The sequence below is a fragment of the Daucus carota genome, chromosome 3, assembly GCF_001625215.2.
Source record: "Daucus carota subsp. sativus chromosome 3, DH1 v3.0, whole genome shotgun sequence".
Classification (NCBI taxonomy): domain Eukaryota; kingdom Viridiplantae; phylum Streptophyta; class Magnoliopsida; order Apiales; family Apiaceae; genus Daucus; species Daucus carota.
This window is the reverse complement of record NC_030383.2, coordinates 42,945,616-42,960,142: the sequence shown is the minus strand read 5'-3', so window position 1 is coordinate 42,960,142 and position 14,527 is coordinate 42,945,616. Positions and strand designations below refer to the sequence as shown.

General features: G+C 49.5%; 1 protein-coding gene across 1 annotated transcript in view; it reads left to right on the top strand.

Annotated features, from left to right (window-relative positions):
• The first annotated feature begins 700 nt into the window (after nucleotides 1–700).
• Nucleotides 701–14,527, top strand: part of LOC108212503 (transcription factor MYB113) — a 38,807-nt gene continuing 24,980 nt past the window's right edge. The window contains exons 1-2 of the mRNA XM_017384226.2: nucleotides 701–901; nucleotides 1,027–1,156. Of these exons, the coding sequence (XP_017239715.1) occupies nucleotides 778–901; nucleotides 1,027–1,156 (254 nt within the window). The 5' untranslated portion in view covers nucleotides 701–777. The remainder of the gene's footprint in view (nucleotides 902–1,026; nucleotides 1,157–14,527) is intronic.

Genomic DNA, 14,527 nt, shown 5'->3' with positions numbered 1-14,527 from the left:
ATTTTATCGGTTTATGAACTATGATATTGCATGTGGTGGTTTTAGAAGTGCAGTATTAATACAAGTGATGTCTCGCTTAAAATGCAAGCACACGTAATGCACTTTACTCTAAAATTAAATAGCCGTTAAGGTGCTCAGCAAAAGATATTACATTTTACTTGAAAAAGATCTCTTTAACGTTGGAGTACGACGTAAGTGAGGCTTAATCACAAGAAATTAAGTCAAATTAAATCATTTAATCAAAAGACAAACTGGATTAATAATTCATTTCCATCATATCGTAGCACTTACAAAGACTTTTGTTAGCGATACACGTCTATCCAATTTCATAACAAACACTATGCATGGACGCAAGTACGTGCAATTATTTGGACTCGTCAGTTGATTGAAGTTAAAGGCGATGCTCATGTAGTCTTGTGCCTTGAGATCCAATTATTCGAGGTTTTAATTTGTCAAAGATTCCAAAAGAGAATCCCTTTCTACGTACTGTTCGTAAAATTACTATTTACAAAACGAACGAGGACCGATTATTTTGTTCACTTAGGATGAAAGTCGAATAATTAGAAGGATATAACACGGTGTAGTTTGTGGTATATATTCGTGTGGCGGAAAGAGAAGCACGTCCAACAATGAGCTTTTGTCAAAGATGTGGAATAAAATTAGTTAGACAACACCTGGTTGATCAACAGTATAAATATGATAGCTTCTGCACCTCGAGAGTGTATTCTTCTTGGTAACTAACTGCAGTACTGCACTTTCAGTACTGTTTTAAAGCCAATGACGAGTGGTAACGATTCAAAGCTGCGAAAGGGTGCATGGGGCTCAGACGAAGATACTCTTCTCACAAAATGCATGCACAAGTATGGCGAAGGAAAGTGGAGCCTTGTTCCTCGGAGAGCAGGTCACACGCCCACAGTGAACATGGATCTTCTTTACATAGTATTATTGAACTTATAGTACCAACTTAATAAATATACCTTTGTATAAACATGCATGTGTGATTTGTGCAGTTTATGCATATTGCAGGGTTGAATCGGTGCAGAAAAAGTTGCAGACTAAGGTGGCTAAACTATCTGAGGCCAACCATCAAGAGAGGTGAGTTTGGGGCAGACGAGGTGGATCTTATGATGCGGCTTCACAAGCTATTGGGAAACAGGTAAGCTCAGAAGTGCCGCACGCGCGAACTGATTGTTATGTTATTATCATGTCATAAGTTAAGAGTCCATCAACAGAATAATACCTTATGGATTAGACACTACTGTTTAAAAATGTTGATCCACCTAGCTACAAGCTGTAGCTACCCGATTTGGTGATAATCCAACATGAAGTTGTTCCAATTTTGAGTGATTTGATTAAACCAGTTAAATGAATACGATGTTTTCTGATAAGGTACCACGCTACAGTGACCGCCAACAGTACCCGCCCCAGCTACAGGGTCTGAAGACCTCCAAAGTCAGACCTCATCATTACTAAGTACAAGGCAAACAGGGTAACAAGCATGCACCAATCCCAAAAGGACAGAAAAAAGGACAGTAGGTGCACCAAAACAGCCACCCATGCTGGGGAGTGGCTATAGACCCATACCCGCCACTGTAGCAACAGTGGCGGCCAAGGGCCTATATAAGGAACTCCCCAGCCAAAATGGAAGGTAAGTGCAAATTTCTCCCCAAAACTCTCTCTCAAAAACATCTCTCGCCATACATTTAGAGTGAAAACTCTCTGATTTCCCTTACTTGTCAAGCACATCCAAATCACTGATTATCACGCCGGAGGCGCCTCACGGGATGTCACCCCCCGTGTAGCGTTGTTTTGCAGGTTAGGTCTTGCCTGAAGCTTCCCGGAACAGTGCACTGGAACCCTAGACGAGATTTGGAGTTATCATTTGGCGCGCCAGGAAGGGGCCCTTCTCCCTAAGAGAAACCTAATCGCATCCCTAGAAGTCGGGCAAATTTATGCAAACTCGATCCGGACTTATAGTAAGTCAGACCAGCAACATGGCAAACCCTCGCCCAAACATGCAAAACACCAACCTGCTAAACCCCGACCCTACCGACCCTAACGTTCAAGTAGTCGGCGACGACGTACTCCTGCAAAACTTATCCCCATCCGGGAACTCCATCCCCAACGCGGGACCAAACACCAACGCAGTACCTCCCCCGCTCACTCAAGGGGGGCCCATCGATCTGACAAAGTTCACACAGCAACAGATCGACATAATGCTAAAAGTAGCATCTGCCTTCCCCCAACCTAGAGGGGAAGCACGCAGAAACCATGAACCCCAAGATGAGGAGGAGCGAAGTGAAGCTCATAGCCAGCCTCACCCACAAAAATCCACAGCATCACACCTTGGACCGTCACAAAACACGAACCACAAAAACCACGGTGGTCAACAACACCGCCCCTCAACCTGGAAGGAAAATAGGAGAATCCGGGATCTGAAAAAAGAGCTCGAGGCCAAGCAAGCAGAGTACGAAAAGGCCCGCGCCCGTCTCGAAGGCCGTCGTACCGAGACCCCTGAGGTCCGCAATGACACAGGAAGCGTCAACCCCTCCAACGCGGACATGCTCAACACGCTCATGGCCCTAAAAAAGCGCCTCGAAGATGGCACCAGTGGTGAAGTCGGAGAATCCCCTTTTACAAAGAGACTAGAAGACGAACCAAAGCAAAGGCACATCAAGCATCTCAACCTGAACCCCTTTGACGGGATGGGAGACCCCGAGGAGCACCTCAGCTACTTCAACCAACTGGCCCTGCACTACGAGTACCGCGACCTCACCAAATGCCGTTTCTTGGCCGCCACCCTGAGGGGGAGCGCGCAGCGGTGGTTCAGTCGCGTCCCGGCCAGGAGCATAGACACTTGGGCCGACTTCAAAAGGGCATTCCTGAACAAATTCAGGGCGAACCAACCTCAGGAGGTGCATACTTCCTACTTACAAACCATCGGGCAAAGAGAAGGGGAATCCCTACAGAGCTACATCAATCGCTTCAAGGAAGCGGTCAACAAGATCATCTGTGTAAACGAGATAGAGGCCCTCGTCCATTTGAAGAGAGGACTTGACCCGTACGAATGCGAAAAATACGTTGTCAAACTAATGGAGGTACAGCCTACAACATTAGCCAAGGCATATGACCTGGCATCCCAAGCCGTCACGGAAGCGGAATCTCTGGCCGTGTTGAAACGGGCACGAGCACCTCCCGCCAGCAATCAAAAACACTACCCACGGGAGCGACACGCCCCGTACCGAAAATCCGTGGAGCAAATGCAAGTTCAAACTACGCATGGACCTCCTGCCAACAAAAACAACAACATATCCGTGAAAGATCGTCTGGGCCCCGCGGTGGGTTCCCGCCCCGAGAAGCGCCCTGAGCCTAACTGGACTAAGTTCAGCCTGACCCGGTCGGCCCTGTTAAGAGACATTAAAAACAAGCCCTTTTACCAAGCACCGCCAGCCATGTGGACAAACCCGGAGGACCGGAACAAAGAACGCCACTGCGAATATCACGAAACACATGGGCACTCTACGGATAGCTGCCTCGCACTCAAACACTTCCTGGAACGACAAGCTAAAGCGGGAAACCTGAACCAGTACCTCCCTCGCGATTTGCCACCACCACCGCCACAGGACCACCGAGACGGTAGAAATGTGGTCAATCCCGTCTTCGGCGGCACCGTCACGCCCCCTGCCCCAGGCGGGCCTTCAGTGTATGCCATCGCCCAGGGAGAGGTGCACAGCCCCATATACTTCACACATGCAGATTACGAAGGTATCAACCCGGATCACAACGAAGCACTAGTCGTATCCCTGGACATAGCAGAAAACGAGGTAAAAAGAATATTGGTGGATAATGGCTCCTCTGCAGACATCTGCTTCCAGCACACCTGGGATCGACTGCGCCTCAACAACGCGGTTCCCGAACCCTGCCTTGAAGAGACACCCTTATATGGTTTTGGACACAACGCTGTGCCCATAGCGGGAGTAGCCCATCTGCCGGTCACCTTCGGGTCACCACCCCACCAAATCACCAAGACAATCAAATTTTACATCATTAACGCAGTTTCCTCATACAACATGATCCTGGGGAGGCCAACCCTAAATGCGCTCAGAGCGATCCCATCAACCTCACACCTCAAAATGAAGTTTCCAACTCCCACGGGAATAGGCGAAATCAAAGGGGACTCTGAAACCTCAAAACGGTGTTATGGGATAGCCCTGGTCCTGGCGGCCACCGAGCCCGGGAATATCAAGCGGGAAAACGCCGACAAGCGGAAGCAGGAGAAGCGAAAGAAACGCGCAGAGAACTTCCAAAGGAAGAACAAACGACACCGAGAGGTGCAAGTCATAGAGACCCATGATCCCACGCACGAAGAGCCCCCACGCATGGATGCCGAACTCAAGAAATGCTTGTTACGGGATGAGCAGCCCGTGGCAAAACCCGCTGTGGCAACAGAGCAAATTCAGCTCTCTCCCGCCGACCCCACACGAAAAATCAGCATTGGGGCCGGTTTAGAGTCAGTGTTCAAGAAGGAACTCACAGATTTGCTGCGCGAATACGCAGACGTCTTTGCATGGAGCCCAAAAGACATGCCTGGCCTCGATGAATCCGTGGCCATGCACAAACTGAGTGTCGACCCCAAGAAGGCGCCGAAAAAGCAGAAGCGGCGCAACTTCGCACCTGACCGCCAAAAAGCAATCGACGCGGAAATAGATAAACTGTTGGACGCAGATTTGATCTGTGAGGTCTCATACCCGGATTGGGTGGCAAACGTTGTGCTCGTCAAAAAAGCTAACGGGAAATGGCGCATGTGCGTCGATTACACAGACCTTAACGCAGCGTGCCCTAAGGACCCATACCCGTTACCAAGCATAGACCAACTCATTGACGCAACGGCCGGGCACCTCATGCTCAGTTTCATGGACGCTTTCTCAGGGTACAACCAGATTAAGATGGCACCGGAAGACTGCGAGAAAACTGCTTTCATCACTCATAGAGGAGTATACTGCTACAAGGTCATGCCTTTCGGTCTCATCAACGCGGGCGCCACCTACCAACGCATGATGAATAAGATCTTCGCACCGCAATTAGGACGCAACATGGAAGTCTATGTCGATGACATGATTGTCAAATCTATGCTCCAAGAGACGCACTTGACCGACCTGCGAGAATGCTTCGCAAACCTCAGAAAACACAACATGAAACTTAACCCCGACAAATGCACTTTCGCCCTGGGAGCGGGAAAATTCTTGGGTTTCCTGGTGAGCCAACGCGGGATCGAGGCCAACCCGGAAAAAATCCAGGCCGTCATTGACATGCAGCCCCCAAAAACCATCAAGGACGTTCAACGCCTCACGGGGCGCCTCGCAGCATTGCGACGGTTCATATCCAAGCTTGCGGAAAGATGCCTCCCTTTCTTCGACACCCTCAAAGGAGCACTCAAAACCAAAAAGCTCACATGGACAGAGGAATGCCAAAAGGCCTTCGAGGACCTCAAGACATACCTGGCGTCCGCGCCACTCTTGACGACTGCGTCCCCTAGCGAACCATTATCACTATATCTGGCAGTTTCTGACAAAACGGTGGGCGCAGTGCTTATCAAGGAAGCAGAAACGGTGCAAAGACCAGTTTACTATGTCAGCCAAACCCTAAAGGACGCAGAAACCCGCTACCCCAATACAGAGAAAACAGCCCTAGCCCTTGTCATGGCAAGCAGGAAGCTTCGTCACTATTTCCAAGGGCGAGAGATACGGGTCGTCACGAATCAACCCTTGCGCAAAATTCTCCACAAGCCTGAGCTGTCAGGACGACTTATTAACTGGGCGATCGAGCTCAGCCAATTCCACCTCACTTATATCCCGAGAACCGCGATCAAAGCACAGGCCCTGGCAGACTTCGTCGTGGAGTGTAGCTTTGCTAAACCCGACGAAGAAACACCGGACAACCAACAACCCCTCCCGGTCGCGGAAGGGTGGAAGCTTTACGTGGACGGCTCCGCCACCAACACCAGATGCGGAGCCGGAGCCATACTCATTAGCCCGGATGGCTTTTGTATAAAACAAGCCCTTCAGCTCAACTTCAAGGCCACCAACAACCAGGCGGAATATGAGGCCCTGCTTTCAGGTTTAGACCTCGCCCTAACTCTGCAATTGCAAAATCTTACCATATACAGCGACTCCCAGCTGGTAGTTCGCCAAACAACGGGTGACTACGCGGTCAAGGATTCGACTCTAGCTCAATACCAACAACAAGTGCAGACCCGCTTGTCCACACTCAAAAGCTACCAGCTCCACCAAATAGACCGTACAGACAACTCATTGGCTGACAGCCTATCCAAACTCCTAGAGGGAGAATACACGACCTCGGATGGTCCCGTCTACTTCCTATCTCTCCCGCATCCATCAACAGAGGCTAAGGAACAGCTCAGCATTACGCTCAACGAGGACAACTGGATGACCCCCCTCGTCGCTTACCTCCGGAACGGAACTCTGCCAACCGAGCATAGCAAAGCCCGGCAGGTCAAGGCACACGCAGCCAAATTCTTCCTACAAGACGATGTTCTCTACCGTCGAAACTTCGACTCCCCCATTCTCAAATGCGTCGATGACGATGAAGCAACATACTGCATGCGGGAAGTTCACGAGGGCATATGCGGAGACCACATGGCGGGCAAGGCCCTTACACACAAGATCTTGCGCCAAGGATACTATTGGCCAACCATGGCAAATGATTGCAAAGCCTTTGTCAGAGCATGCCACCAATGCCAGCTCTTTAGCAACGTCCCGCGCGCAGCTCCCGCAGTCCCAGTTTCCATACTCTCCCCTATCCCATTCGCTGTGTGGGGAATCGACATTATGGGGCCTTTCCCCAAGGCCCGCGGGGAACTCCAATTTGTCATGGTAGCTATCGACTATATGACCAAGTGGGCAGAGGCCAAAGCACTCAGGACTATCACCCAGGAGGACGCAATCCGATTTGTTCGCAACCAAATAATCACCCGGTTCGGTATTCCCACAACTCTCATCTCCGACAACGGGACACAATTCGTAGGTAAGAAGTTCACCACCTTCCTCTCTGATCACGGGATCAAGCACAAAAAAGCATCAGTATGCCACCCGCAAAGCAACGGACAAGTCAAAGTCACAAATCGCATCATCCTTCGCGGGCTAGAAAAAAGCCTCACAGAATCCAAGAAAAAATGGCCAGAACACCTACCCCAAGTCCTATGGTCCTACCGCACCACGCGGAAAACAAGCACAGGGGAAACACCATTTAAACTAGCATTCGGGGCAGAAGCACTGGCACCAGTGGAAATAGGATCACCGTCCTTCCGCATGCAAAATTTCAACATCAACGACAGCATTGAGGGAATGCGGACTAACTTGGAGTTACTGGACGAGGTCCGAGCAGACGCAGTCCAGAAAATGGAGCTTTACAAAGAAAAGACAAGGGACTTCTTCGGAAAGCGGGTCCGAATGCGGGCATTCCAGGTGGGAGACTTAGTCAACAGAGCAACCGAGGCATCAGACCCGCGCCACACGGGCAAGCTAATGCCTAAGTGGGAAGGTCCATACAAAATAGCACAAATCATCCGTCCCGGCTCTTACAAGCTATCCCACTTGGATGGCACGGAGGTCAACAATACTTGGCATGCAGAAAAGCTCAAGAAATATTATCAGTAGCAGACATGGCCTAATGATTCATAGCATGTAAACGGGCATCCTTTTGGACTTATATATATTATTAACGATGTTTTCCGTTAATTTGCATCCTGGTGATTCATCCAACAAGAAGCACATAAAAAGCACAGTATATAAAGCACATCTCAACAAAAGCACATAAAAGCACATTTACGCACAAGACAAAAGGACAACTTATAATATATAATCCATAGTTTACAAAGATCAGCTAACGACCGCCGCGGGAACAACGCTACCCGGGTCAAGCCACATCAACATGTACCAAGCATATTACAAACGCACGCATACGGAAAACACAAACAACAATGGACCCCCGAAACATACAACGGGGGTACTTAGGGAATACAACAACTAGCATGGCGGCAACGACATCTAAAATGCCTCATCCTCCTCGCTCGAGTCGCTCGCGGAAAGCTCATTGTGAATGAGCTGCAACTGCGCCCAGATCGCACCACGACGCTTCACCTGGCGGGCACGAACACGCTCCATCTTCTTGTGGTAAGACTCATGCAGGTCTTTGTTTTTCTGCATCAACTCCTCAAGGGCACCTCGGGCACGAGTGCTAAGTGGCTCGTCAATCCACACTTCATAGTAACAATCACCCGCAACACAAGCTTCCATACGCCGCCCAGCATTCCGGCCACTCCAGATAGTCTTCATCACAACGGGACGATCACAGTAACAGCGAGAGCCTACAAGATTGGACATGATTAACACAATTTTTTGCAACACAAGGATAAAACAACAAAAGAGTGAAGGAGCATAATACCTTCGTTTCGGGGGCAGGCTATTTATACTACTCCCGCGCACGTGCCTGGCAGCCACCTGTCACAAAGCAAGCACATAACCTAGGGGGAAGGACGACCACCGCCATCCCTCCCCTAGACCAAATCCACACGCAACAACAAAAATATAGCAAGGCATGGCCGCGTATCCGCCACCATGCCCTGACAACAGCAAAGCTCCTACCTGTAAACTCGAGCAAGCAACACAAAGCACAGACACATACACGCAACTAAAAAAGCAAAACAAAAGCATATTAAACGCACAGCCCAAATCCACACACAAGTCAATCACCATTGTACGGCAAATTACAATCCCAAAAGAATAAGTTCAAATAGTCTAACCAGCCAAGTTCAAACGTAACTTAAAAAGCAACAGTTTAGAGATAAAGGAGTTAAATGGTGGGGGTCTCGGTCGAGTCATCAACAAGCTCTTCATCTCCCTCCGGGGTGGCAGCCTCGGTTCCGGGTTGCTTCTCTGCATCAGCCATGACCGTGTCCGGGTTCTCCCTTTCCTCAGCTGCGGAGCGGGAAACCTCTGTTTCCTCCGCCGCGGGATTCTCATCCACGGTTTCCAAAGCTTTTGGACTCTTTGTCCCAGCACTACCTCCAGAGCTACCACCCGCGCTCTCAAGCTCTTTCACCCAGTCGGCAAGCTTCTTGTTCTTCTTCTTCCTCTTGTGTGCCTTAGACTTTGCCTTCTTCAAGGAGGATGCCAGATCCGCTACCCGCTTCTCCAAAGCGTCAACACCGGAAGAAGAACCACCCGCGCCCGCCACTAAGCTCAAATACTCTGCACTTTCTTTCACAGAAGAGACTCCCTCCTCAAAAGCCTTGGCCAAGGCAGCCCGATATTCAACACTAGCCTGATATTTCCGGATGGCCATCTCCTCAGTGGGTCGCGACGCAACCATAGCTTCAGCTTCTTCGGCACGCTTACGCAGCTCGGTAAAAGTCCGCTCCGAGGCCGCCTCCTTTCCCTCCCAAAACAGCCTTTGAGTCTCCAACTCCTTGTCCACAAGGCCCCTTCGATCCGAAAGCACCTGCCAGTCGGCTTTAAGAGTCTCCATTTCTAGAGCAAGTGCTTTCTTTTGATCCTCGACTGCATGGAAGTTCTCCACCAAGGTCTTGTTTTGACCTTCCAGATCAGCAACCTGCTTCCGCAGTGCGATGTTGTCCTGGCGGAACATTTCTCCTCGGGTGCTTAACGCCAAGTCATACCCTCGAGCCTGCAACAACCATCAGAAAACATATCACAACCCACATACACAAAATTAAACGCTAAGTACCAAAGCAACTGCACAAACACATACCTTCCTGTGATGGAGCTCGGAACGACGCACCAGCTTTTTCCATCCCAACCCATCCAACTTTTCAAAATCATCCTCAGTGAGGCCAACCTGCCCTGGTGGCCCGGCTCCAAACAAATTACCTCGCCCCACACGGCGGGCATCCACAGGTCTCACCTCATCTTCGGTCCCGGACGCATCCCCAACACTGACACCCGCCATCAAATCCACATTGCCGCGGCGCTTCACGCGGCGCCCAATCTGGGCACTCAAGGTCAACTTCCGACCACTGCCAGCACTGCGAACCCGCTTTCTCCGCCTAGGAACCTCGGGGGTCTGTCCCTCTGTTGTCGGGTTCTCCAGCATCAATACAGTTGGCGTCCCGCCAGCCTCAACACTTTCTTTTTCTTCAACTACACGGGACGATCCCGCCTCCACAGCTTTCCCGCCAGCCTGTGTGCTGACCTCGGTTTCACCCTCACCGCCCAGACCATCGTCAAACTCGCCCGCGGTGGTATGACCGCCACCTACTCTCTCTTCGCTGTCCGCAATCTCATGGATCTCCGGGCTCTTTTCAACAACCTCCTCATCATCCTCCGCATCCCCAAACACATCCTGGTTTTCCACCTCCTCACTTGGCGCATTTTCTTCCTGCTCAGTCGCGGCCTCCGGTTCATCCCTCAAAAGCAGCACGCGGCCTCGGGACGCCGTCCCCGAAGTAGAGGCACCAATGGCCGTTCCCGCAGGTTGCACAACCGCGGCCCGGGTCGCCCTGGCAGACACCCGACCCGCCCGGCTTTGAGCCGGCGCACGCCGCCTTGCCTGCGACCGGCCTTCACCTTCAACCCTCGCAGCACCCCTATACCTAGGGGGATTTCGGTTCAACAGGCCCGTTAGCAGTTTTATCTCCTCTTCATCAGTCATGCCCTCCAGGGGTGGCAACTCCCTCGATCGCGGGTCCAGGACTACAAAATCAAACAACATGTCACAAACCTACAAAGCAAACTCAACCCACACTTAGTAAAATAAAAAACAACTTACGCAGGTACAGTTGCAGCCTCCCATTCTCAAAGAAATCATTCTTGGTCCAGGTACTCCCCAACGCCTTCGTGATACCGACCAGTATCTCCACATCAACCGCGGACAAGTGATCCCGCGGCGCGCGATAGCTTTTCTCTACTTTCAGGACCATATTAGGCATCCATGCCAATTCTCCACCCGCCACCACCAGAAACTCATACTGCCAATCCGTCATACTATTCGGAAACTCAAAAGGGGTGTAATTCACGAGCTCTCTACCAATCACGCTGCTCTTATTAGCAAAAGGCAGCTCCACAAAAGGCTTAGCCGTGCTAGTCTTGATGTTAAACAAATGAAAAAAAGCCTTCAGAGTAGGCTGCTTCGCTAGAGCAGTACAGCTCGCTATAAACCAGTTAATAGCCCGGATCGCGTTGGGCGTGATCTGCGAGATAGAGCACTTCAAATGCACGCAGACAAGGTCCCACATAAAACGATGCATCGGGAACCTCAAGCCCGCCTTCAGCTGTTCGAGGGTCACACATATGGACCCGCCAGCACCACGATGATGCAACCTCTCCTCTTCCCGGGCAGGCCTCCAGCTATAGTCACTCCCAAACCTAAACAGCTTCGCCATGTATGGCCCATACTCCGCCACATTGAACGTACTCCTCCTCTGGAGATGATCACAGCCTGCCAGTTCTTGCTCCACTTTGGCATTGTTTATCTCCACTGGGCGTATCTTGAAGGTCCGGTAGAAACTACTCTGATCCTCAAAAAACCTGTAATGCAGGTCTTTCGGCGGGAGTGGAATAGTAAACCGCGGAAAATCCCGCCATCGACCAGACAAACTAATCAGCGGCCTTGCCTCCCGCGTCACGGGATCAAAACAATCTTCCCCAGGCATGGCAGCCATTTCTTCTTCAGTACCCGGATGAATAGCTTCCAGACGCACCTCTTCAGCCACAGCAGTCATCAATTACCTGCAAGAAGGCCACACAGAGAACAGCCCGTTACATACATCGTCTCCATCCCGTCAACAATAGCGGCATATAGACAGACAAAAAACACATTTCACAAACAACCCCTTTTTCTTACCCGCAACCCCCATACAAACATATTATCAAACACCTACAGTACAAACACGTGCAACCGCCGCATATTACAAACCTTAAAACTTCAACCTAACCCTAATGGTGCACAACCCGAGACGACAATCCCGAGGTCGCTACACCGCCCTCAAACCGCAAACGCCACCGTAAAGACGGCAGCCATGGCGACAAAAGCTTCACTACTACCATCACAAATCAAAGACGAAAGCACAAACATACAGACATTTCAAATACCCAAAAGACAAGCCCTAAAACACCGATCTACCCACACTACGGCGCAACAACACGATTACGAGACTTATATACGCCGGCGAGCAACCAAATACGCAAAATACAGTAAGAGCGGCAACAAACACGATGAACAAAGCAAAGCCTAAAAACATCAGCAAAATATGACTAAGCAGCAACATCAAGAGAAAAGACAACCATAAACTTAAAGGATCGCCGGCGATGCTTACTTGTTAACGGAAATGACAAAGAAAACGGTTGCACTTTACTCCTCCGGCCGACCTCTCGCAACTTACAGGTGAAAAAGCGGAGCACTTCGGAAAAGCTAAAGCTTCAGACAAATATACTCAGAACTGGGTTTTAAGACATACATATATACTCCCCCAATTACCAAGAGATGCATTAACTGCATGGCCACGTGTGCACACACGATTGGCTCAGAAACTGCACCATCACACCCACCTCTCCTCAAAAGCCGCATAAACCGTACTTCATCCCCAAAAAACCCCCAACTTTGAAAACCGGTGCCTCTTCGATTACCCATGTACACAAATACATATACGCCACTCTGCTTATCAAATCTCACCCACAACATTCTCGCATTCAATTTTATTCCCCATTTATTACCCACTTTATTACCAGTCATAAATTGGTCGAAGACAAAAAACATAAATACAAGCAAGCCAAAAGCCAGCGGGAAAGCAAAACACTTCACATATATATATTAAGATTCTTTTTTAATACAAGCCAAAGCGGACTCAGTCCGCGACAAGGAAGCCCTACTCTACAGCTGAGCCTCCAGGTCCGCAATACGGGCTTGGACATCCTCTAATCGCTCCTGCAGCTCGTCCCTCTCTTCCCGGGCCGCAGTCAGCCTATCCGCCACCGTAGCCTCCGGCACGGGTTCCGGCCGATCAATGGGCACATACCACCGCCCATTGATCTGCACCGCCGCTCGCCCGCGTCCCGGGACCAGCATCCTCTCATACACCTCCTCAAGGAGGTCGTCGTAGGGAAGGCCGTCCTCCAGCATATCAGCCAACCTCCTAGCAAACGGATCGGTCGGCAAATCATTGAACAAGGTCAAAAGTTCAACCCTTCTCATCCAACGCATCTGCGTCCTGTAACTACCACTGGATACATCACTGCCATTACTCACAGATGCCGAAGAATTATCAGACATTTTTTACAGTAATTTCACAGGAAAAAGAACGATTTGACGAATTAGAAAAGAAGAAAGAAGATGAACGCACAGATGAAGTGCACAAATGAACTCCTCTAGCCTTTATATAGCCACAGCCACAGCTCCGCAATAAAAGCAGATGGTGTTCCCAAAGCGTTCAAACTTCCCACAGGCGTTTCCTAGGTCAAATATAACTCAAACGCACCTGGAAAACCAGCGGTCAACAGTCTCCTCGGTGAATGTCTGTGCAGTGCATTTAATGCACGCGGACACCCACACCCCTAACGGTCACCCGAGTCAACTACCCACGACCATACCACTGCCACTCCTAGTACCATCCCGCCAGCTTACTTCCCTCATTATTGGCCGCGTCCAATACTTGGGGGGCACATTTTCATTTTTATTCAAATTTTTATCTTCCCTCATTATTGGCCGCGTCCAATACTTGGGGGGCACATTTTCATTTTTATTCAAAATTTTTATCTTCCCTCATTATTGGCCGCGTCCAATACTTGGGGGGCACATTTTCATTTTTATTCAAAATTTTTAACTTCCCTCATTATTGGCCGCGTCCAATACTTGGGGGGCACATTTTCATTTTTATTCAAATTTTTATCTTCCCTCATTATTGGCCGCGTCCAATACTTGGGGGGCACATTTTCATTTTTATTCAAAATTTTTATCTTCCCTCATTATTGGCCGCGTCCAATACTTGGGGGGCACATTTTCATTTTACCTCAAATTTTTACAACTTCCCTCATTATTGGCCGCGTCCAATACTTGGGGGGCACATTTTCATTTTTATTCAAATTTTTATCTTCCCTCATTATTGGCCGCGTCCAATACTTGGGGGGCACATTTTCATTTTTATTCAAATTTTTACAACTTCCCTCATTATTGGCCGCGTCCAATACTTGGGGGGCACATTATCATTTTACCTCAAATTTTCTCAACTTCCCTCATTATTGGCCGCGTCCAATACTTGGGGGGCACATTTTCATTTTTACTCAAAATTTTTATCATCCTTCATTATTGGCCGCGCCCAATATTTGGGGGGCACAACCCTCATTTTTACTACGTGTTCTGTTCGCTTCAAAACTTTATCGCAGGAACTAAACTCAAAACACAGAGGCAACACAAGGCAATAAGCGAATAAACGGTTTCACATTAAGGCAGAAATTCCATTACAATCAGACACGGGCTACTACCGCATCGAAACTAC